The 21,919-nt window shown below is 41.6% G+C and overlaps 1 protein-coding gene across 2 annotated transcripts in view; it reads right to left on the bottom strand.

The window, feature by feature from the left end:
* ACSS2 (acyl-CoA synthetase short chain family member 2) overlaps positions 1–21,919 on the bottom strand; it is a 54,155-nt gene that overhangs the window by 22,943 nt on the left and 9,293 nt on the right. For both annotated transcript variants that reach the window (XM_056844650.1, XM_056844651.1), the window contains exons 3-7: positions 10,415–10,506; positions 9,091–9,194; positions 8,172–8,244; positions 7,003–7,078; positions 4,813–4,927 (exon numbers count right to left, since the gene is read on the bottom strand). In XM_056844650.1, the coding sequence (XP_056700628.1) occupies positions 4,813–4,927; positions 7,003–7,078; positions 8,172–8,244; positions 9,091–9,194; positions 10,415–10,506 (460 nt within the window). The remainder of the gene's footprint in view (positions 1–4,812; positions 4,928–7,002; positions 7,079–8,171; positions 8,245–9,090; positions 9,195–10,414; positions 10,507–21,919) is intronic.

The raw sequence follows: 21,919 nt of genomic DNA, 5'->3' as shown, positions 1-21,919 counted from the left end.
GCCATGGATCCTGATTTGGATCCATGACAGAGGCCTGAAGATTCCTGACTCAGCTCAGATAACCACTGATCTGAGAGGATATAAGGAAGCCTCAAACGGCCAAAAGGGGGGAGGACTGGTAGAGGACAGCTGAATGCTGTCTGGCTGCTAGATCTCCTGGACATCCTCCTAAGATGTTAAACTAGGAAAGCAGAGAGTTGATGGAAGTTGGCTGACGCTGACCGACCTCACTCCCTATACTTGTCTCTTGCGTGAGACACATGAAGTGAGTTACAGAGAGGGCAGCAAGTCTGTCTGGCCATAACTCATTTCCATTATATTTTATTATTTCATGTCTTGCGTGATATGAAACTATACCATTTCACAGGTTCTTTGTGAGAATGGGAAAGACTCTCTTTGAGAGGGATTCATTTCAAGATGACCTGCTAAGGCTGGATATCTGAAATGATTGCTGATAGACTATTCCATATAATGGAGGCTCTTTTGAAACACTATTTGGAAACACTGACATCTCATTAATTCTAGTAAGGAGTTGATGGGTTTTCACTGAATGATCTAAATAGTCTGACTTTTCTTGAGAAACATGGAAGTTGTAAAACCTAAACTACAGAACTGGTCCATACAGTTCTTAGAACCAGAAACAGGGAAGAAAGGAGTCAGAGGCTCCCCCAACATCATAGGGGAGGCTTCTGTACTCAGAATAAGAGGCAAGAGATGTTCCTGGGGGAAAAGGAGAATCTCTTTTCTCTGTAATGAAGCTTAAGGCACATATGAAATGCTTACATAAAACATATACAAAATCTATTAGGCCTATTCATGGAGACTCTTAGTTCAGGAAACATATTCACTGAAATTGACAAGCTAGAGAATAGCTGAGTCTTCCATATAAACACTAATACAGCCTTAAGCTTGCACATAATAAATAATATATAAGCTCTGCATTGCTGACTGTTAAGAGATACACATACCATCAGCATGTATGAAGCATTCCTGATCTTGAAAGTGATCAGACATCTATAAACATAGAATGGTTTAAATATAAAGATCATAGTATCTTATCCTCTGCACACTGCAATGGGTAAAGATACTACACTTAGCTGTAATAATTGACTATAGCTCAAATAGCTCTAATTTCAGCTTTCTCTGATAAATAGACTTCAGAACAGTATTTCAATGAACCTGAACTGGCATGAAATACTCAATGAGCTTTGGACTATAATTCTTAAATAAACTAAGAACCAGAGAATCAAAGATATGGTAAAGACATAGAAGCATGGGAAAAGTCTATGTCCTTACAGAAAAGGTTTGCAATATCCTAAATATCAGCTATGCATATGAGCTGGAGAGGTTTTAGAAATAATATAAGGTTGTATTTAATTCACTATAACTTATAGTTTATATTTCAGGTACTTTGGATAAAGAAGCTTTTTGCTATAACAGATCTTTTTCCCATTATGTTTAACCATATCTTCTCTCTGTGAAATTAATCAAGTTTTTACAAGATTCTGTAACTGTAGTATTCTGAATGAATCTAGAGATACTAGTTAGAATCTCATAAAGAGAAATGTATTAAAGGTTTAAGGTTAGGAAACCTTACATAGAGAAATTGCTTATAAAGATTGTATGAAACTGCTTGCATATGTTAACATAACTGAACATGTTAAAGAATCATAATGTTTGTACTTTATGACATGTTTTGAGAATATGTATTCACATGCATATATATTTTATGTGAAATAAATGTTATTTAAAGGAAGTCCCTTGTTCATAAATTTTCTGGCACTTCTCAATAGAAAGCCTACAGTCCTTGTAGGAATTATCATTGACTTCTGGCTGTGAGGTCTCGCTGAATAGATAACTCCATTTCTCAGTAAATGGTACATTCTAGGAGTGTAGACCCCTTAACGCCACAAGCCGTGACACTGTCATACAGAACAGCATCTAACACAGACACCTTGCTCTGGAGACCTCTCGTGCTCATGGAGACTTGCCAAAACACAAACATCCCTAGATTATTCCCCTGGAGCTGTGCTAGGAGAAAACTATTAGCACTGGGTATTAACAAAGCAGCACTGAGACCTGAAAGGGTGGAAGACAGATACATTCATTTGTTTGTAGGAGGCAATCGGTTATGACACATTTAAATGATAGAATGAATGGGCATAAGCAACAGGGAGCACCCCAGAATACCTGAATGGTAATGTACCAAGAATGATTTACGCCTAAAGGCTTTCCAGCTCCACTATGAAGCAACTTTATCAGAACTATGCTCATTAGTGCCCCCACTTCTGCAACAATAGCAGAAGATTCGTGCAAACATAATGGTGGGGGAGGTAGCACTGTTTTGCTGGAATAGGGAGAAAACACCTCCTGGAAGGAAAAATAAATACACAGACAGGTAAGTAGTTTGCATTCTGCAAGCACAGCCACATCCTTAGCCTCATCTTTAAAATTAGCCCATCTGATTAGCAAAGAAACTCCCATACCCTTCCATGTTATCCCAGAGTTGGCTTGGCTTGCTGTCTGCTTGAGCACTGCCTGCTCTCATGAAATAAGCCTTCGGCTCCCAAGCTCCAAGCAAGAAATGCAAAAAGTACCTTTCTGGTAATAAGCATAGCTTGACTACATGCCAATACAGTATTGTATGCCCTGCTAACATCTAGATTAGATTTCTGCCCTGCTAACTTCTAGATTAGATTACTGCATCTGCTCTATGTGGGGCTGCCCTTGAAGACTATCTGGAAGCTACAGTGGATACATAATGCTGCAGCCAGAATGTCCACTGGAATGGGTCATAGGGACCATATCACTCCAGTCAACACTGGCTTGCAATTTGCTTTTGGGATCAATTCAAGGTGCTGGTATTGACCTTTAAAGCCCTACATGGCTTAGGGCCAACATACCTGAAGGATCACCTCCCATATGAACCTACCATAGAATCATAGAATCATAAGAGTTGGAAGGGACCACCAGGGTCATCAAGTCCAACCCGCTGCACAATGCAGGAAATTCACAACTACCTCCCCCCTACACCTAGTGACCAGAAGATGGCCAAGATGCCCTCCCTCTCATCATCTGCCGAAGGTCACAGAATTAGCATTGCTGACAGATGGCAATCTAACCTCTTCTTAAAAACCTCCAGGGAAGGAGAGCTTACCACCTCCCGAGGAAGCTGTCAAGCCAGAAGGGTTCATTCTTTTTCTTTCTTGACCAAAGTTTAGTTTTCCATCTAAAGATGCTAAGTGTTAGCTGCAGTAATTTTCCAAAGTCGGTTTTCAGAGACTTAACGGCCTGCACCTGCTGCTTGTTAGGCCAATGAGGTAGTTGTTCAAGGACATTTACTTTCAGATTAATTGGGTAAAACAATGCAGCTGTGAGATATTGGGAGAGGGGATGAGCACATTCTCCGGTGTGTGAAGAATACTGGTTAGAACTGGTTAGATCCAATTAGAGGGTTCTCCCGAGCCAGGGCCCTGATTGGCCCAGAGGGATCATCTGACCCCAGCCTAGAGATCCATAATTACAGTTAGGTACTATGGTGGCTATATCTTCTTCCTTTTATTCTTTATTCTGACGCCTTGCTACCTCTATGCTTTATTTGCTTGGAACTTCATTACCCTGCAACTTTGTTATGCAAGATTTATGCCCAGCTGTGAGGCTGTGACCAGGATTGAGTCAGAGCTGTAAGTAAGAATATCTGCTAAGTATCAGTTAGTGACCATTCTGATTAGATAGCCTGTTTTTGTTTTATTGCCAGTGTGCTTTATCTGTAACTTGTATTTTAATTTGTGTTTTCTTGTAAATAAAACCTTTTTCAGCTTTCCTTGTAAAGCTGTGGTATTTTATTGAGTAGACTGACCTAAATTTGGTTACGTTACAAGTCTTGGGGGTTCCTGGAGAGGACCTCAGGCTTGACAGAAGCCTGATCCAATGAGGAACCACTCTAACCGCTCTACCAGTCTACTCCAGTAATCTTTAAAGGTCCTGATTTGGTGCCTCTGATGCGAGACAGGTGGCAACCCAAGAAAGGGCCTTCTCGGCCATTGTGGCGAAACTTTGAAACTTCCTCCCGGAGATTTGTCCATCTCCCTCTATTATCTTCCACCAATATTCTTATTTTGTTTGCTGTACCCCCAGTAAACTCTTATTGGCCTTCCTCCCTAATTTTGTGTGCTTGTATGTCTACACGTTTTTACTGAATTAATTAAATATTGTGTGTGTGTGTTGCTCTGGGGACCCTATTTGAGTGGAAAGGCAGCACAAAAAAGTTTTAAATAAATAGTGTGCCAACTTTTAGCTTGCCATCTGTTTTTGGTAAATAACTGAGTTTTGATATGAAACAAGTGAAGCTTAAATCTTGTAAATTTAAAAGCTTTAAAACTTGGAATAAGTTTCTGGAATATAAGAAAATTGCAGGGGATGGAAGGAGGAAGATAGCCTTTTATTCATGTTTGCTGCTTTGCTTTCTTTTTAAAGGGTCATATGAGCCCTCTTTTGACACAGTAAGGAGGGAAAGAAAGCAAGAAAGCAAGAAAGAACGAAAAGAAAATCATTATAGGCGCTAACCAAGAGGTGCTTCAGAGAATTACACAATCACATCACACACAGCTATCTCCGATGCAATGCAAGTGATATCTGAGAAAGAGTTGCATTTCAAAGCAACACAAAATTGCTACTTGACAGTCAAGTTCTCTAAAATGATATCTGAATTCCCCACAGTAAGAAGACTTAGAAGTGAGCAGCCTCTCTCAGAAGCAGGGTGCATTTAAATCCTAAACAGATCTTTAGAACAAATTAAACAAAGTCACCCACCTGTACACTTTGACAGAGTCTCTTAAGAGGTGGAGATTTGCTGCTGGGCCCATCTGATAACAGCTCTTCCCTCCCTAAATGCTTGACCACAATGCACCTTCGCAGAGGAGCATCCCTACAAGGGGAGGAAAAGTGAAGTCATTAGCCTGAATGGTAGGTATAAAAACTATGAATGGAGGAGGATATTTTGGTTCAAGCAAACTTCACTCTGTAAGAGCAACTACAGCATTAAGCAGCCACGATTAAATGTACTATGAAGAACATGTGGTGCCACAACTAAACTGCTAAATGCTCTTCCAGCTTTACTCAGCAGACACTGCAGGGTGTATTACTATACACAATTGAAGGAGAGCAATTACAGAGCAGCAAGGAGATCAGAGTCTTGCTGCATACACCGGAGGTCCTAACCTGACTGAATACTCCAAAACCTGCAGAGATCAACATCCACTTTCCAAGTTCCTAAAATCTTATGAAAATGTTTTTGCTACACCCATCCTAAAGGTGGACACAGCATTTCAAGACATCAGGAATGTCTTTTAAGAACTACCCTTGTAGCCCCTCCGCAAGCTGACTACATGTACAAGCAGCTTGCCATTTTTATCCAATGCTTTTTCAAGTGGGGGGAAAAGGCATCCTAAATCAGGAAGGGCAGGTTAAGTTCTGTCAGTTGAAAGGGACCACCACGGTCATCAAGTCCAACCCCCTGCACAATGCAGGAAATTCTCAACTACCTCCCCTCATACCGCCAGTGACCCCTACTCTATGCCCAGAAGATACCAACAAAAACCCTCCAGGATCCCTGGCCAATCTTGCCTGGAGGAAAATTGCTTCCTGGCCCCAAAGTGGCGATCAGCATTACCCTGGGCATGTAAGAAAGGGCCTGAATTCAGACTCTTCCAAAATCATAGTCTGGTGGTAGAAAGACAAAAAGTATGCATATATATATGAGGTCATGATTTCCATTCCAAGTATTACCAGGGTAGGATAGAAGATAAGGCTGGGGGAAACTGCCAAGTATTGGGCAAAATGGATCACTGGTCTGCCTCTATCTCCCCTTCTATCCAAATCATTGGGAAATCTTTCTCTAGAGTGGAGAAATGAGTGTTTACAGGACAAAAAAGTATCTTAAAAACATTTAAACAACATAACAAATGAAAGTCTGGGTAGCTAAGTGTTGGGCGTTGTTTATCAGCTGTATGACAGTAAGTTTATCCAAGACATCAGTAGGTCATCTCAAAATCACATAAAGTCATGGTTTACCCCATTAATTGTTTAGATTCTAAACAATCTACTTCATGGAGTTCACTCTTCCCAACTGTCAAGCGTCCTGAAGTTTATAATGAGTCTATTCCTATTTTCCATCTGTTCAACATGCCTTATATCTAGGTGCAGTGGCCTCCATATGGGAGCTGTAACTTTGGTTTATCAAGGAAGCCATGACAGCAAACCATACTTTGTTAAAACCATGGCTCACAAAAACAAACTCCTCCTTGCCATGGTTTCCGATTCTGGTTTGCTAGCCAATCACAAACCTTGGTTTGTAAATTCATACATTACACTAAGTTAAGCTTCCTTAACCATGGTTTGAGGTAGGCTTGCCAAGCACCTGCTTTGGGTAGGCAATCTCCCAAGGAAACACCCCCCCACTCAATCTTGCCTCTCGTTTCAGCTAGAAAAACGGGGGGGGGGCAGAAATAACATCAGTCTACATGCTGACATCATGTCCAGGCAAAAACTCAGAGGTGATATCAGCAAACAGCCCAATGTCGCGTACACCCCTTGCCTTGCCCTTGGAGCTCCCAGGGATGCCACCAGGCACTCCTAGTTTGGAATGATGTCTGAATTGAGCCATTCCAAGTCAAATTTAACCTCTATAGTTTTTGCTGATCTGGGGGGCATGTTTCCTGTTCCATTTAACAGTTAACAGTATCTTGTACTAGAATACCACCTCCTTCTGTTTTATAAGCAGCTAAATAAACAGATGAAAACAACTGCCTACAGACAGTCAAACATTTATAGGTGCTTTAGAAAGAGCCTCTCACAAGAGGAACAGGGTAACAGAACTTCTCCAGTTTCTCCATATATCCACACCCCTGAGCTATGGCATTTCAAAGATCATCACTGCAGGCATTTACATCCACACAAAAACAAAAGCTTCCAACAGGAATCACTTCATTCCAACCGACTTACTTGTCTTTACATTTCTGTAAGGCTTCATCTGCTATCTGCTTCAGGTTAATCAGCTTATCACCTCTATAAAAGGCATCTACAAAACAGTAAGTAAATCATTAAACTGGCTTTCCAGAACAGCCTGCAAGAAATTGAAGGTCGTGAGAAGAAAGGATTCCATAGATTTAAAGAAAAAAAAAATGAAATTTAGTTAAAGGAAAGTCTGCTAAATAAAGACCAATCAATAGGTGCCTCTGAGGAACACAGTGAAATCTCATCCGTGGGAGGGGCTCAAGTTAACAGTGAGCAATACTTGGAATATTCTTCAGGGAGCAACCAGAAAAATGCATGACCCAAACCGCCCTTTGCCATGCATCGGTTCTTTAAGACAATCAACATTGAGACATAAAAATATGGAGCAACTGCCAAGGGACTAATATGTAAGCTCTAGAAAAACAGTTTCTTAGGAAACTAAAAGGTACAGTTGCAACTGCCAAGTTACTAGACATCATAAAAATGCTGCATTTGGGGGGTGGGGGCAGGGCAGCCAAAGTGGAATGTCAAACATCATCACCCCCAAAGCAGCATTAAAAGCAAGGCTGATAAGCAATTAATTTCAAATGCATGTTGGTAATAAAGATCTGACAGGAGTCAATTAATAAAGGGGCAGGATGCTGTTTTAACACAATGTCACCAATGACTACCAAGAGCGTCAATATAATATTTTACACTGCTTAAGAAACTGGGTCAGCAAGAGGGCTGGGGAGAGAAGTGCAACTCAGCTCTTCAGGTTTGGAATGAGGGCAAAGGTGCCATCCTTTAATTATCCATTCCCTCTTCTCGAACACTTGGATCTCTGAAGAATATAGTTTCCCTAGCAGTGGTGCGGATTCACTTCTTCCCAGAAGTAAAACTTTGCTTCTCCATCAGAGTTCCACAAGTTGCATCAATGGGTGCCGTTGTCTGAATTGTATATTGTTATGGACCAATACATGGCAAAGGGATGTAGGGTCACTGCAGCCTGCTTTCCAATCTGAGTGAAAAGCAGGGTTTAAACAGGCTACCCAGCCTCACCTCCTCCCTCTTCCCCTAAAGAAAATAAAGTTGCCTGAATGTATTTTTCCTCATTAACCGTTAATCCTGCAGCTTGAAGTATTCTGATAACTAGATTTAGAGGAAGGCTTTTTTACCTGCAGTAATGAGAAGAGAACAGTGAGAATCAAGGATCCTCTCACAAAGGGATTCCGATGAAAAACCTGCAAACTGACAACACAACACAATCACTCAGTTCAGCCACTGAAATGAAGCCATTTTTAATTACAACTGCAAACAGGGACACTCTCAGTCTGGTATTCCGGACTGACTAGTGGTTTTCAAACTGTGTTCTGGGGAACCTTAAGGCTTCTTGGAAGTTTATCAGGCATATCTCAATGCAAAGTTCAAGGTTCCCCGAAAGAGTGATTACTAGGATTTACCTGCCCCGGGGGTGGGGGAGGAAATTACCAGCCCCCAATCTTCCACTCCTGAGTAACTGGAGAAAAAATGGCTCTAGGAATTTCACCTAGTCTCTATGGTAAAGACCACAGAAACTAGGGAGGCAGCCTAGAGCATCAACAAGAAATGACATCAAATCCTCCCCAAACTCCACCTTCCCCAGGCACCAATTTCCAAATCTTCCAGCATCTGCTGAAGCCGTTTTGGGAACCCTACTGCTTGCCTATAACTGTCAATCATCTCCGGCAACATGTAGGTTGGCCAGCACTCTTTATGTACCAGGCTGTACAACTAGACTACTCTTGAAAATCCTCAGTAGTGCTCAGGGGCTGTTTGTCAGCCAGACACAGGTTCAAATAAAGCAACACAGGAAAGGTTGCCCACTGGTACCAAGTATGAAAACCAATAGAGTATGCTGAGGTTCTCTCTGGAGAAGTAAAATGGTTACACTAACATTTGCTCAGCCAAAAGGAAGACTTCATGCAACAAACAAAACCCCCAAACCAATCAGGCATATCAAATCAAGAAACCAGCTTTATTTCTATAGTTATATATTGCAACTGCAGTCCATTTCAATAGGTAGCTCATTATAGAATTGACACCAAAAGTTCCTACCACAATGGAATGAAGTGCTCCAATTCTGGCACAAGCCAGCATAGCTATCACCAATTCAATAATCATTGGCATATAGATAGAAACTCTGTCTCCTTTCTTCACACCTGCGGAAGAAGAAAAAAGAGAGATGGTGTCAATTGACAAGCCTGAGATACACCATCTACCAATCAATCATTATGCTGTTCTGAGCCCTCACATTTTAACAGAATGAATAAGACCCAAAAAGCAAAGTGTCAGGAACAAGATCAAAATCACAAGCTACCTATTTAAACACTAGCAGATTTGCATGCATGTTATGTAAAAACTCTTAAAAATCCAGGACGAGGGGCTCTGTCTAGAGGAACAAATGAAGAGAAAACATAAAAATATAATTAATTAATTAATATGAATATGAATTTTATAAATTAATGAACATGTGAGAATCAAGAACAGTGAAATCTGTTAAATCCAGAGTCTTATAAGATTAAATATAAAATATTTAAATTATGTAAATATTTAAATTTAAGAAGTGGACCAGAATTGCAATATTTGCTAAGGGGCAATGTCATAAAGTTGGAATCAATATGGTGAGACTCTGGTTTTTGAGTTTAAAATGTCCGAAAGTAGAGGACAAATCTCAACAGGATACTGCTGGAATATCATATTTTAAAAGGCACAAAAAAAAAAAATCTACTAAAACCAAGCTTTCTCCAGATAGCATCATATTAGCTGAAGCAATTAAAGTGGGAACCTAGCATCATAAATCCAGCACATACTGATGCTGAGTAATAAGGGTTCGCAAGCTTTGGCTGTTGACATTGATAGCCAGAAAAAAAATCTACAATTACTCTGAGTAATTATGGGAGGGGCCATGGCTCAGTGGCAGAGGATCTGCTTGGCATGCAGAAGGTCCCATGTTCATCTCCAGTTAAAGGGACTAGGCAAGTAGATGATGTGAAAGACCTCTGAGACCCTGGAGAACCGCTGCCAGTCTGAGTAGACAATACTGACTTGGATGGACCAAGGGTCTGATTCAATATAAGGCAGCTTCATGTGTTCATGAGTTGGGAGAGGGGCATCAGACAGAGCTGCAGGGGCACTTGGATCGCTTCTGAAGCACAGCGTAACGTCAGGGACAATGCCCCATCACCCTCTTCGACTCCCAGCTGGGAGGACAGGCATGGGCTCTGCTGCCCAAACTGTGCTTCCTTGGAGCACAGCATATGGTCATGAATGATCCCCCTGCCTCCACCACCCCACCTCCAAGCCTAGGAGGAGGAAAGCAGGCCATCATGCTCACTGGGATGTTCATGTCAATAAGATAGTTTGTGGACTCCCATTGTACCTTGCTCCTGAAGAACATTGGCAAACTGGCAGACTTTACACAGCAACTCATTGTATGTGATCTTCATGTTATCCCCTGGTTCATTTCCTTCCCTAAAGGAAACAAAGAGAGATTAATTATAAATTCAAATTGCTTGAGGACCAACTTGTGATTTTACAATCTAGATAGTAAAATTTTCCTAAGGGTTACAAAGTGACCAAAACCCACACACCACAAACAAGGAAGTTTCTGAAATGATATCCTTCACAGAAGGTGAAACACGGCTGATGCCCCCTTAAACAAAACGAGCCTTGGCGCTTACCGTGAAGGCTCCTTCTGCTCTGGGGTAAGGAGGTCATCTTAAGATGGGTGTTTCCGTCCTCTCTTGCTCTGGGAGGCAGGTCTAATTGAAATTTCCTGTCTCCATGGAGGAAATGCCCCTCCTTTCTCAGTTTAACGCTTTCCGAGCTTGTATGCTCATTGTTAAAAAACGTCATGAAAAAATGGGCAGGAAAGGCTAACCAGGAGAAATGTTAACACAGTATAACACTGATAACAAGTCCCAAACAAGGGAGAAATTTGAATAAGTCAACTGTTAATGACAGAAGGAGGAAGACAATAATCAAGGACTTGTACCCCGCTACTGAGGAAGTGCCTTGTGCCATATAAATGCTTCTCTAGCAATGCCCTTCCGACAGAGATAATGCAATGGGTGGGAAAGATGACCTCCTTACCCCAGAACAGAAGGAGCCTTCACGGTAAGTGCCAAGGCTCGTTCTCTCTCTGGGGAAGGAGGTCATCTTAAGATAGGATCTACAAGAGCAGTCCCTAACTCGGGTGGGAACTAAACATCCTGCAGTATATTCTGAAGAACCCGCGTACCGAAGGCGGCATCCGCAGAGGCATACAGGTTCATCTTGTAGTGGCGGACGAATGTGGAAGATGACATCCACGTTGCCGCCTTACAATTTTCCTCTAGGGAGGCCTGGCGATAGAAGGCTGCCGAGGTGGATGCGCTTCACACTGAATGGGCCGTAATCCCTATGGGTGCTGGCTGGTTACTGTGACAGTAGGCCTGTGAAATGCAGGTTTTGATAGTGCGGCTAATGGCCATCTTTGACATAGATTTGCCTTTATTAGGTGGAGAAATGTTAATGAACAGGGTGTCTGATGCCCTGATGCTCTCGGTGAGCTTGATACAGATCTTTAGCGCCCTCCGGAGGTCTAAAGTGTGCCACTCCTTTTCCTTAGGGTGCTGAGGGTTAACGCAAAAGGAGGGCAGAACTATGTCCTGGTCCCTATGAAAGGGAGAGTCAATTTTTGGTCGAAAGGATGGGTCGGGGCGGAGTAAGAACCTATCACTATGAAAAACATAGAACCCCGGTCTGATGGATAGAGTCCCCAATTTAGAGACCCTATCGGGCAGAGGTGACAGCCATCATTCGTAGCCACTAAAGGTCTACTGAGCGTAAAGGTTCAAACGGTTCCTTGTTAGAACTGACAGCACTGTATGGAGACTCCATGTGGGGAATCAGTGAGACGCCATAGGAGAGATAAGGCTTATTCCCCTTATTCCCCTTAGGAAATGTTTTCAAACTGGCTATCTAAAACAAATTTTAATCCTTTAAAATGCCAATTTGTAAGCAACAAACAAAATCAAAATTTGTTAAAACTACTGATATCACACCAAATGGCTGCTAGTTTGTAGACTTCCTAAACTAAGAAGCCTTGGAGCAATGTGTGGGAGAAAGAGGAAGATCCAAGGAAGCACATGAGGCTGAGGGTTTCTTGCTCTATCATATCACAAAGAAACTGGGGCTTGTACAGCACCTCTGAATGCAGCCACACACACACCTACTTTGTGATAAAATCTAGCACTTCAGTTTGAAATGTCAACAGGAGTCTAGCAACCAAGAGCCTGATGAAATAAAGTTTTCCAATCTTTATAAATGAAGGAGCCCCGCGGTGTAGAGTGGTAAGCTGCAGTACTACAGTCGAAGTTCTGCTCACGACCTGAGTTCGATCCCGACGGAAGTCAGATTCAGGTAGCTGGCTCAAGATTGACTCAGCCTTCATCCTTCCAAGGTTGGTAAAATGAGTATTCAGCTTGCTGGGGGTAAAGTGCAGATGACTGAAGAAGACAATGGCAAACCACCCCGTAAACATAGTTTGTCTAGTAAATGTCATGATGTGACGGCACCCCATGGGTCAGTAATGACCCTGTGCTTGCACAGGGGACTACCCTTACCTTTAATCTTCATAAATACATGGAGGGTTGAACTATATATAAAGCTATAAATGATATGGGTTATCAATAGAGCTATTCCAAGCCACAGAAACGGAGTCCATCAAAATCTTGACAAGAATATGCCAACAGATATGGAAAACAAAACAATGGCCCACAGACTGGAAACGATCCATTTACATTCCAATTCCCAAGAAAGGAGACGTCAAAGATTGCAGCAACTATCTGACAATTGCGTTAATTTCTCACGCAAGTAAAGTGATGCTCAAAATCTCACAGCAAAGGCTGTTACTATATATGGAACGAGAAATGCCTGATGTTCAAGCTGGATTCAGAAAAGGAAGAGGCACTAGAGATCATATTGCAAATATATGTTGGTTAATGGAGCATACGAGAGAATTTCAGAAGAAAATCAGCTTGTGTTTCATAGATTACAGCAAAGCTTTTGACTGTGCAGATCACAAAAAACTATGGCTGGTTTTAAAGGAAATAGGTGTGCCACTACATCTGATTGTTTTGATGCGCAACCTGTACTCTGGAGAAGAGGCCACAATTAGAACAGAATATGGAGAAAGAATGGTTTCCAATTGGCAAAGGTGTTAGACAAGGATGTATTTTATCTCTCTATCTCTTAAATCTATATGTAGAACATAATTAGGAAAACTGGATTAGCGAAGACTTGAAACGACTACTGCTGAAAGTTAAAAGAGAAAGTGCCAAAGCAGGACTACAGCTGAACATCAATAAGACAAAAGTAATGACTACAGGAGAATTACACACCTTTAAGGTTGACATGAGGAAATTGAAATTGTTGAAGACTTTCTATTCCTTGGCTCCATCATCAGCCAAAAGGGAGAGTGCAGCCAAGAAATCAGAAGGAGATTGAGACTGGGAAGGGCAGCCATGAAGGAGGTAGAAAAGATTCTGAAGTGTAAGGATGTGTCACTGGCCACCAAGATTAAGTTAATTCATGCCATCGTATTCCCTATGGGTGTGAAAGCTGGGCAGTGAAGAAAGCTGATAGGAAGAAAATAGACTCCTTTGAAATGTGGAGTTGGAGGAGAGTGTTACGGATACCGTGGACTGCCAAAAAAAACAAATCAGTGGGTTATAGATCAAATCAAGCCTGAACTGACCTTAGAAGTTAAAATGACTAAACTGAGGCTATCGTATTTTGGTCACATTATGAGAAGGCAAGAGTCACTAGAAAAGACAGATGCTAGGAAATGTTAAGGGCAGCAGGAAAAGAGGAAGACCTGTACAAGAGATGGATTGACTCAATAAAGGAAGCCACAGTCCTCAATTTGCAAGACCTGAGCAAGGCTGTCAAAGATAGGACATTTTGGAGGATGTTGATTCATAGGGTCACCATGAGTTGGAAGCGACTTGACTGCACTTAACAGACACACATAAATGATAGCTGACTCTAAATTGTACAGCCTTATGATTCAAGAGCACCTGAACCCATCTCACACCATGTACAGAGGAGACTGTAGGAATGAACTTTAAAGAACTGGGAGGCTCATGTGGGGAGATATGCTCAATCAGGTAGGTGACAACCAAGCTATTAAGAGCTTTGCAAGTTAATACTAACATCTTGAATTGGAACAGGAAGCTAACATTGTTTTTAAAACAGTCTTATCTTTTGACCCTTTTAAAGAGTGCTATATTCTGCACTAATTGAAATGTCTGGCATTTTCAAGGGCATCTCCATGCTCAGCACATTCCAGATACCAACAGCTGAGGTTACAAAGATGTGACAATTGACAAGACACTGCTCACCAAGAAAAATAACTAAATACCACAGATATGATGGAAGAAACACCTGATCATATTTCTACCTAAGCAGCCATAAGTACAACTAGGCACTAGATAACCCAGACTACAGACTCACTACTTCAAGAAAGGCAAGAGGTGAAATCCCAGGTGTTCTCCGCCCGCCCCCATCCACCTTGTCCGGATCCAGTTATAATGTATTGGTCCTTATCCACCTTATCATGGTTACCATACTACTCCAGAATGGAGACTGCTGATCTTGAATGAGTACAGAATGAAAAATGGAGCTGTGGGTCAGCAAACTAATGACACCTCACACTGAAGCTCTGGAAAAGTCTATCATCTTTACACAGACATTTAAGCAAAAAGAAACCAGGCTGATGAGCAATGTTATGGGCTAGCTTCCAGGGATCTGAAACATGCTGTCCCCGTACAACCCTCTTATGCACATGCAAATGGGTAAAAATTAAAACACTCCAGGGCTGTCTCCACACACCCAACAAAATGTAATGTTCTACCACATTATAATCTGCAGAGAGATTCAACGATAATATCAGGGAAGTATCTCCCTCGTGGATTTCAACAAAAAAGTTATTTAAAACTCTCTGCCTCTCCCCAAACCAAGCCAGAGTCCAGGTGGTACCTGCCACTGTACTGACGGAAGGAGTGCGAGCCTAAGCAGAGGTACACCATTCTAAGGCTTAGAGAGGTATAGATATGTACACAGCTGCCCTGTTAAGGGTTAAAAAACTGCCTACCACACATTTGAACAACTATGCCCAGTTGCTTAACAGCCAACACTGGCATAACCAGTAACTGAGTGTAAAACCGTAATGAATCTTTTTTAAAAAAAGGTAAAGGTCCCCTGTGCAAGCACTGGGTCATTCCTGACCCATGGGGTGACGTCACATCCCGACATTTACTAGGCAGACTTTGTTTATGGGGTGGTTTGACAGTGCCTTCCCCAGTCATCTTCCCTTTACCCCCAGCAAGCTGTGTACTCATTTTACCAACCTCGGAAGGATGGAAGGCTGAGTCAACCTTGAGCCGGCGACCTGAAACCAACTTCCGTTGGGATCGAACTCAGGTCATGAGCAGAGCTTGGACTGCAGCGCTGCAGCTTTCCACTCTGCGCCACGGGGCTCTTGCAATGCATCTTATAGCACAGCTATAACTCTGACACTCCCACTAACAGCCTCAGAACAGTAAATTATCTGGAACGGGTCCCCCCACCACCACTTCAGCAGATATCTTCTAGTAGTACGCATTAGTTTCTTTGAGAGGCTACAGCAAGACTCCTGGAGAACAGCAGACATACACAAGCAGAATGTTTACCCTGGAACAAGGGGCTTGACCCTGTTGCTTGGTACACTCTGGCCAGATATATTTTAAGCAAGATCTCTGAGGAAAACCATTGAATATGGACTCTGCCTGCCCCCACCAAGTATGCTTTCTGATATATTAGCAAAAGAGTGACAAAGAAAAGATGAGAAATTAGTTTTCAAGCCATAGGGAAGAGTAAGGTGAGTAGAGGCACAGTAACCACTTGAAAAGAACCACATACAGGGGGCCCTACCTTTGTGATTTCTATCACTGCACAAACCTCGCCTGGGGCTTTTTCAATGGCATGGTGAAGAATTTCCCCATTTAAGAGGCAAGCCACTTTACAGCCTCCCCATGATTACATTTCAAGCAGCCCCGACACAGTCGTAAAAAGGTAGCAAGGAAGGCCCAATTTGCATTAGGGCTTTGCTCATCACAAAGTGTTCAGGACAATTTGTTTAATTAAAAGCACTTCAGTAAATTCTAGGCCCTCTGTGACATTCTACAGCTTTAAATACCTACCCAAGGCTTTTAAGCAAATTGGACTTTTCCCTCCAACCCTCATTCATCTGCAGTTCTATCACCTTTTATAACACACAACGGAACCTGATCACTCATGTGGAACAAATACATTTCTCAAGAACACTGCAGGAATCCTCCCAGTTTATTTTCCCCAACAAAAACTCAAGAGAGCCATCCAGCATTTGAGAGAGGTCTCGAGAGACAGACAGACACTTGAGGGAAATATGACAATAAAATCAATGTAGGATTCAGGGTTAGCACATCTATATACTCTGCCCAGACATTACTATTCCGCCAATAGAGCACAAAGTTTGGCTTAGGTAATACCAAAATATTTCATTCCTGGCTACCAGCTTCATATTGCAGTGGACATCTGCATAGCAGACTATCTCTCCACTGATACTTTCCCAAACTACTGTGGAACACCAGATTCCCCAGAAAGCCATAGAGATTAAACCTCTCTTCCACACAGGTGAACTCAGCCACCAATAACCCGTGGCTTTACTTTGTGGAACGGCCTGCTTGAGGAAATCAGGAGGGCTCCATGCTCCTGTTATCCTGCAAACTATATAAAATAGATTATTCAGAAGAGCTTTTCTATAAAGGGAATAGGGCTATACTATAACAGAATAGTTCAGGAAGACACCTAAATAAAGTGAAAGTGACTGTGGATGTATAGGAAGTTTTCTGCATGTATTACTCTGTTGTTGTTTCATTGTTGTCTACTGATATAATATCACTTTTCTTCATTATATCAACACTCTGTATCATGGCTAATACGCTTTGCCCATTCAGATTTTGGTAATCCTAGTCCTAGTACATCCTCACTAGACGTCTTCTCATATTGACTGTATCAACCTATACTATACTTATTAGATGCCTCTTCATAGGGGCTATTATTAATGTACCCCGTGTAATCTGCTTTGAGTCTCAGTGAGAAAGGTGTACTATAAGTACAGTAAATAAATAAATAAGATTAATTTTTCATATTTGGCTTACTATAAGGCGTCTCAGTGACATTCATATAACTAAAAGGCCAAAAAGGCTTTAAAGTTACATACCACCTAAATGATATAGAGTGACTATCTTTCTCTTTCACCTCTCTCCCCGCACCATAAAACAATCAAATGACCCAAATACCCCCTTCATGTATTCCTTAGAATTTTGGGCAGGGTCCCATATGCTCCATCTGGCTATAAAAGAGTACTCCCTGGTGAGTGGGAAACTTCCATAAACAAATATCCAGATGGTAGCTGGAAGTTAAATTTATCTGCATTAGAAAAAAGAGGAGCAGAAAACCGCCCCCAAGAGATACACATTGAAACAGGCACCTCATTAGCCAGTCATCTATTGGGATGGTTTTATTTACTCTAGCAACATAAGCAATGAGCATAGTATGCTTCTCATTTCAACAATCTGAAAAATGATTGCATTTTGTCCGCTTTTCAACAACTTTATCATGAAGATTTAGCAATGATAATAAGTTGCTGAAATACGCTTAACTTCTCCAGGACTGCCTGTAATAAGGCTCAGGTTTCTCAACCCCACAGCAATACACGCAATGCCTGCATACCAATCATGATGGCATTTTCAGAATCAGGCTTTGCAAAATCCTAATGTTGCTCAGTTTAGTGTTACACTACCTGCTTGGAAATCACCATGTCTTTGCTGAAACTGCTCGAAAGCAATAAGATAATTGCTGTCAACTCCAACCAACATTATCTAAACCCACCTGAAGGCATCCAACATCCTGAACACTACAACAATTTAGTAAATCCTGAACACCTAAAAAGAGCACTGATCACATAGCCCATTATAACATAAACATCTTTACTCAAGATGTTTATGTTATTGGCTTTTTAACACTATGTCATGGAAAGCAAAAAAAATAAAAACCCCAAATCCTATTTTATCTATAGACATGAACACAGACATCAGGTTTTTTTAACCCCTGCTTATAGATGATTCACTGAGAATTTCTCCGATATTTCACCCATTCATTTCAAACAGCTTTAGAAAAATAATTTCAATGTGGAACAAGCTTCCCATGAATAAGGAAGAGATTTTACACAAGACACTCTGTGTAGACTGGCTAGAAAACTGAGAGGTCAGAATTACAAAGAAGCAAAGCTAAGTTAACTTCTCATCAAAAATTTAAATTATTAAGATGTTCTTAATAATTACATCCATAGATTTCAGACTCTTGTTTAAAGTTGATTTCTACACTGTACCTTTTCCAGCAAAGCCAGCTCAGAATGACTTTGGACACTCAATGAATAGACTGAGGAAATGGGAGCCTTTTGCTAAAAAATTTGGCCCTGGCCACAAATCTGGTTTCAAATGCAAGTCTAAAGTGCATCAGAGTTTACAAGCTCTTAACATGCTGGCCACACAAATATGATGTTGGCATTAGTATACAAATGTTTATCAAGGCCATAAAGTTAGTCTTCCCCTTCAAATGTCATATCCCTGCATAATATTACTTCCCAATCACAGCACCGAAGAATGATTTCATGGTCAATTAACAATATGGCCTTAAGTTTTTTGGTTTTGCTTTTTAATATAAAAGACTCTACACAAACATCCAGCATCCAATACATACCAGTAATTGAATTGGTCCTCCAACTGAATCAGTATTTCAGCAATGTACCTTCCTGAGCTTATTACGTTATTCAGTCTGGCTTCTTACTCAATTACTGTCTTGGCAGATGTCACTGCTGATGATACGTAATTTACGGAATAAATCTTGCAAGAACTATAAATCTAATTGCGCTACCAACAGGAAAAGAAAGCTAGAGCAAGTAGTTGCCAGACATGGACATTAGAAAGTTGCAAGTTATAGTTGTACTTCAAAATTGTGCCATTCTGGCCCCAAACAGTGGTGTTATTCCTCTTCTGCCCCATTTGCACACTGACAAATATCAGTCCTTTAGCAGACGATTCCATTCAAGGCACTTTTATGAAAACAAGTCGAAAATTTGCTAAATCCCTGTTATACCCTGTGGCAAGAAAGGAAAACACTGCTAATGATTTGCTTTGCAAATCAGGTGCTTGGGAAAGAATGAAGTAAAATTGGCCAACAGAAAATGTGCACCAACTAGTTTTGGGTTTTTGACTGATAAGAATTGAAACAGATCAAGTCACCACTTTCTCCTTCACACCACAGATGTAGAGATCTTAAGTAGATCTTTAGTAGAGATCTTTCCTTCTCTACTAAAATTTGAAGAGTCAAGTAGAAAAACAACATAGAAGCTGAAGTAATGTTGTGTATGTGTGTGTAAAGTGCTGTCAAGTTGCAGCCAACTTATGGCAACTAGGCAAGAGATGTTCAGAGAAGGTTTGCCATTGCCTGCCTCCACATCATGCCCCTGGTATTCCTTGGAGGTCTCTCATCCAAATACTTGCCAGGGTTGAGGCTGAGAGAGTGACTGGCCCGAGGTCACCCAGCAAGTTTCCATGGCAGAGTGGGGATTTGAACCTGGGTTTTCCAGATCCTAGTCAGACAACTTAACCACTACATCACACTGGCTCTCAGTGTCCCATATAGGTTCCCCCATTCCAGACCAGTTTCAGAGGTTTTTTAGTAAGAGCCAAAGCAGACGTTACTAACCTTGTTGAGCTTGTGGGCTCTGAAGCTTAACATTGGGAGACTCCACAACATAACAGAAGGAGCACCTGTACCTTTAAGAAACAAATGCCCTCTGCAATAACCATTGTGTGAACTAGGCAATCTCAACAAAATTTCCAGTCTTCAAGCCTTGGTTTTAATCAGTAAAAAGCAGGAAGAAGAGGCACGGCAATTTCTAGGCCGGTTTTGGCCTTTGAAAAAAGGCTTATCAGGGCCAGGGCCAGCAGGACAGGCTGCTCACTACTATTAAAAAGCAGTCACCACACAAAAGGCATTATGGTAGAATGGTTAGCGTTTCAGACTAGGATCTGGGAGACCCAGGTTTAAATCCCCACTCAGCTATGGAAGCTCACTGGGCGCCTTTTGGCTAGTCACACACTCTCAGCTTAACCTACCTCACAGGGTTGTGAGTATAGAAGGGCCAAGAGGAAAATGATGTAAGCAACTTTGGGTCACCACTGTGGAGAAAGGTAGAATATAAATGAAGTAAATGAGCCAGCATGGTGTAGTGGTTAAGAACAGTGGTTTGGAGCAGTGGACTCTGATCTGGAGAACCAGGTTTGATTCCCCACCCCTCCACATGAGCGGTGGAGGCTAATCTGGTGAACTGGATTTGTTTGCCCACTCCTACACACAAAGCCAGCTGGGTGACCTTGGGCTAGTCACGCTCTCTCAGCCTCACCTACCTCACAGGGTGTCTGTTGTGGGGAGGGGACAGGAAAGGTGATTGTAAGCCAGTTTGATTCTTCCTTAAGCAGTAGAGAAAGTTGGCATATAAAAACCAGCTCTTCTTCTTCTAAATAAATAATAAATATCGCTGAAGATAGGGGGCAGATAAAAGGTAGGTTGGGTGGTTGGGTATGAAGGAGAGAAGGAAGCAGGGAAAGGTGGCGATATGATGCTGCCAGGAAGAAAGAAGAAATAACGTTGGGAGGGGATAGAAGGGAAAGTGAGGTATCCCCGGCAAATCCTTGCCAGTCCCCACTGCAGTATGGCCAGTTTTCCCTGGGAATGGCTGCCATGGGGAAGGAAGGAGGGAAAGCTGAAGATAGGGGACATGAGATGCCCGTTGAAAGCCTTTGCGGGTTCCAGACTTGTCAATCTCTATTTGCAAAGTTGTTTAATGATGGGTCATGATATCAGTCTCAATTAAAAAAGAATTGTCAAAAGCCACTCACGCCCGATATTCTACCTGATGTGCTACTCAATATGAACAGATAAAATCCTCTACAGCGGACAGTAAGAGATGAATCAATACTTGAAGAAATGTATGTGCCTTTCAAATTGCTTTACTTCGGTCTGGGTGCCATTCAAATTGCTTTACTTAGGTCTGTAACACTATCAGTCTAAACAATCAGGAACTTCCTATTACATAACCTCAGTTAAAGTTCAAGTTATTGTTAGAGCTGGAGCCACATGCTCTGAAGAGGGTTAAGAGCTGAATGAATGCAAGTAGTACAAACAGAGCTAGAATTCCTGACTGCTTAAATGATAACCTTGTGGCACCCATACAGCAAGGAGGCTTTCAGTTTCAGGCTGAGCCAACAGTTAACACATATCTGCAAACAGACTTAAAGTTTGCTTTTATACAATGGTCAGGGGCCAAAATCAACACTGATTGAGTCAGCTGTTCCACATGTTACCATACGGATAACACATGAAGACCTCACCTGCAAGCTTAAGCTACGTAGATACACCTTGTAGAAACGTACAGGGCACTAGTAGTCGTTTCCAATTCCCAACAAGTATGCACACAAAAAAGAAATATCTACATGCAAGATCTCCACCATTATCTACTGATGGGATTAATGCTAATTCCTAAATAAAAGAGTCTTGACATGCAGACTGGAATCCAGAGTAGGAAGGTTGTAACGATCCTGTCTTCCTCCATTTTGGAAGAAATTCATAAAAATCTAATCTGGCTTTATATTAAAGATATGAATGCAAAATAAATTATTTTCATCTTCCTTTAACTGCCTCTTTAACTACAGGCAACAGTTATTACCAAGGATCCAGCTAGACAATACTCAGA

The sequence above is a fragment of the Euleptes europaea genome, chromosome 2 (genome assembly GCF_029931775.1).
Source record: "Euleptes europaea isolate rEulEur1 chromosome 2, rEulEur1.hap1, whole genome shotgun sequence".
NCBI classification, from domain to species: domain Eukaryota; kingdom Metazoa; phylum Chordata; class Lepidosauria; order Squamata; family Sphaerodactylidae; genus Euleptes; species Euleptes europaea.
Note: the sequence above shows the minus strand (reverse complement) of the source record. Positions and strands in the feature narration are given on the sequence as shown.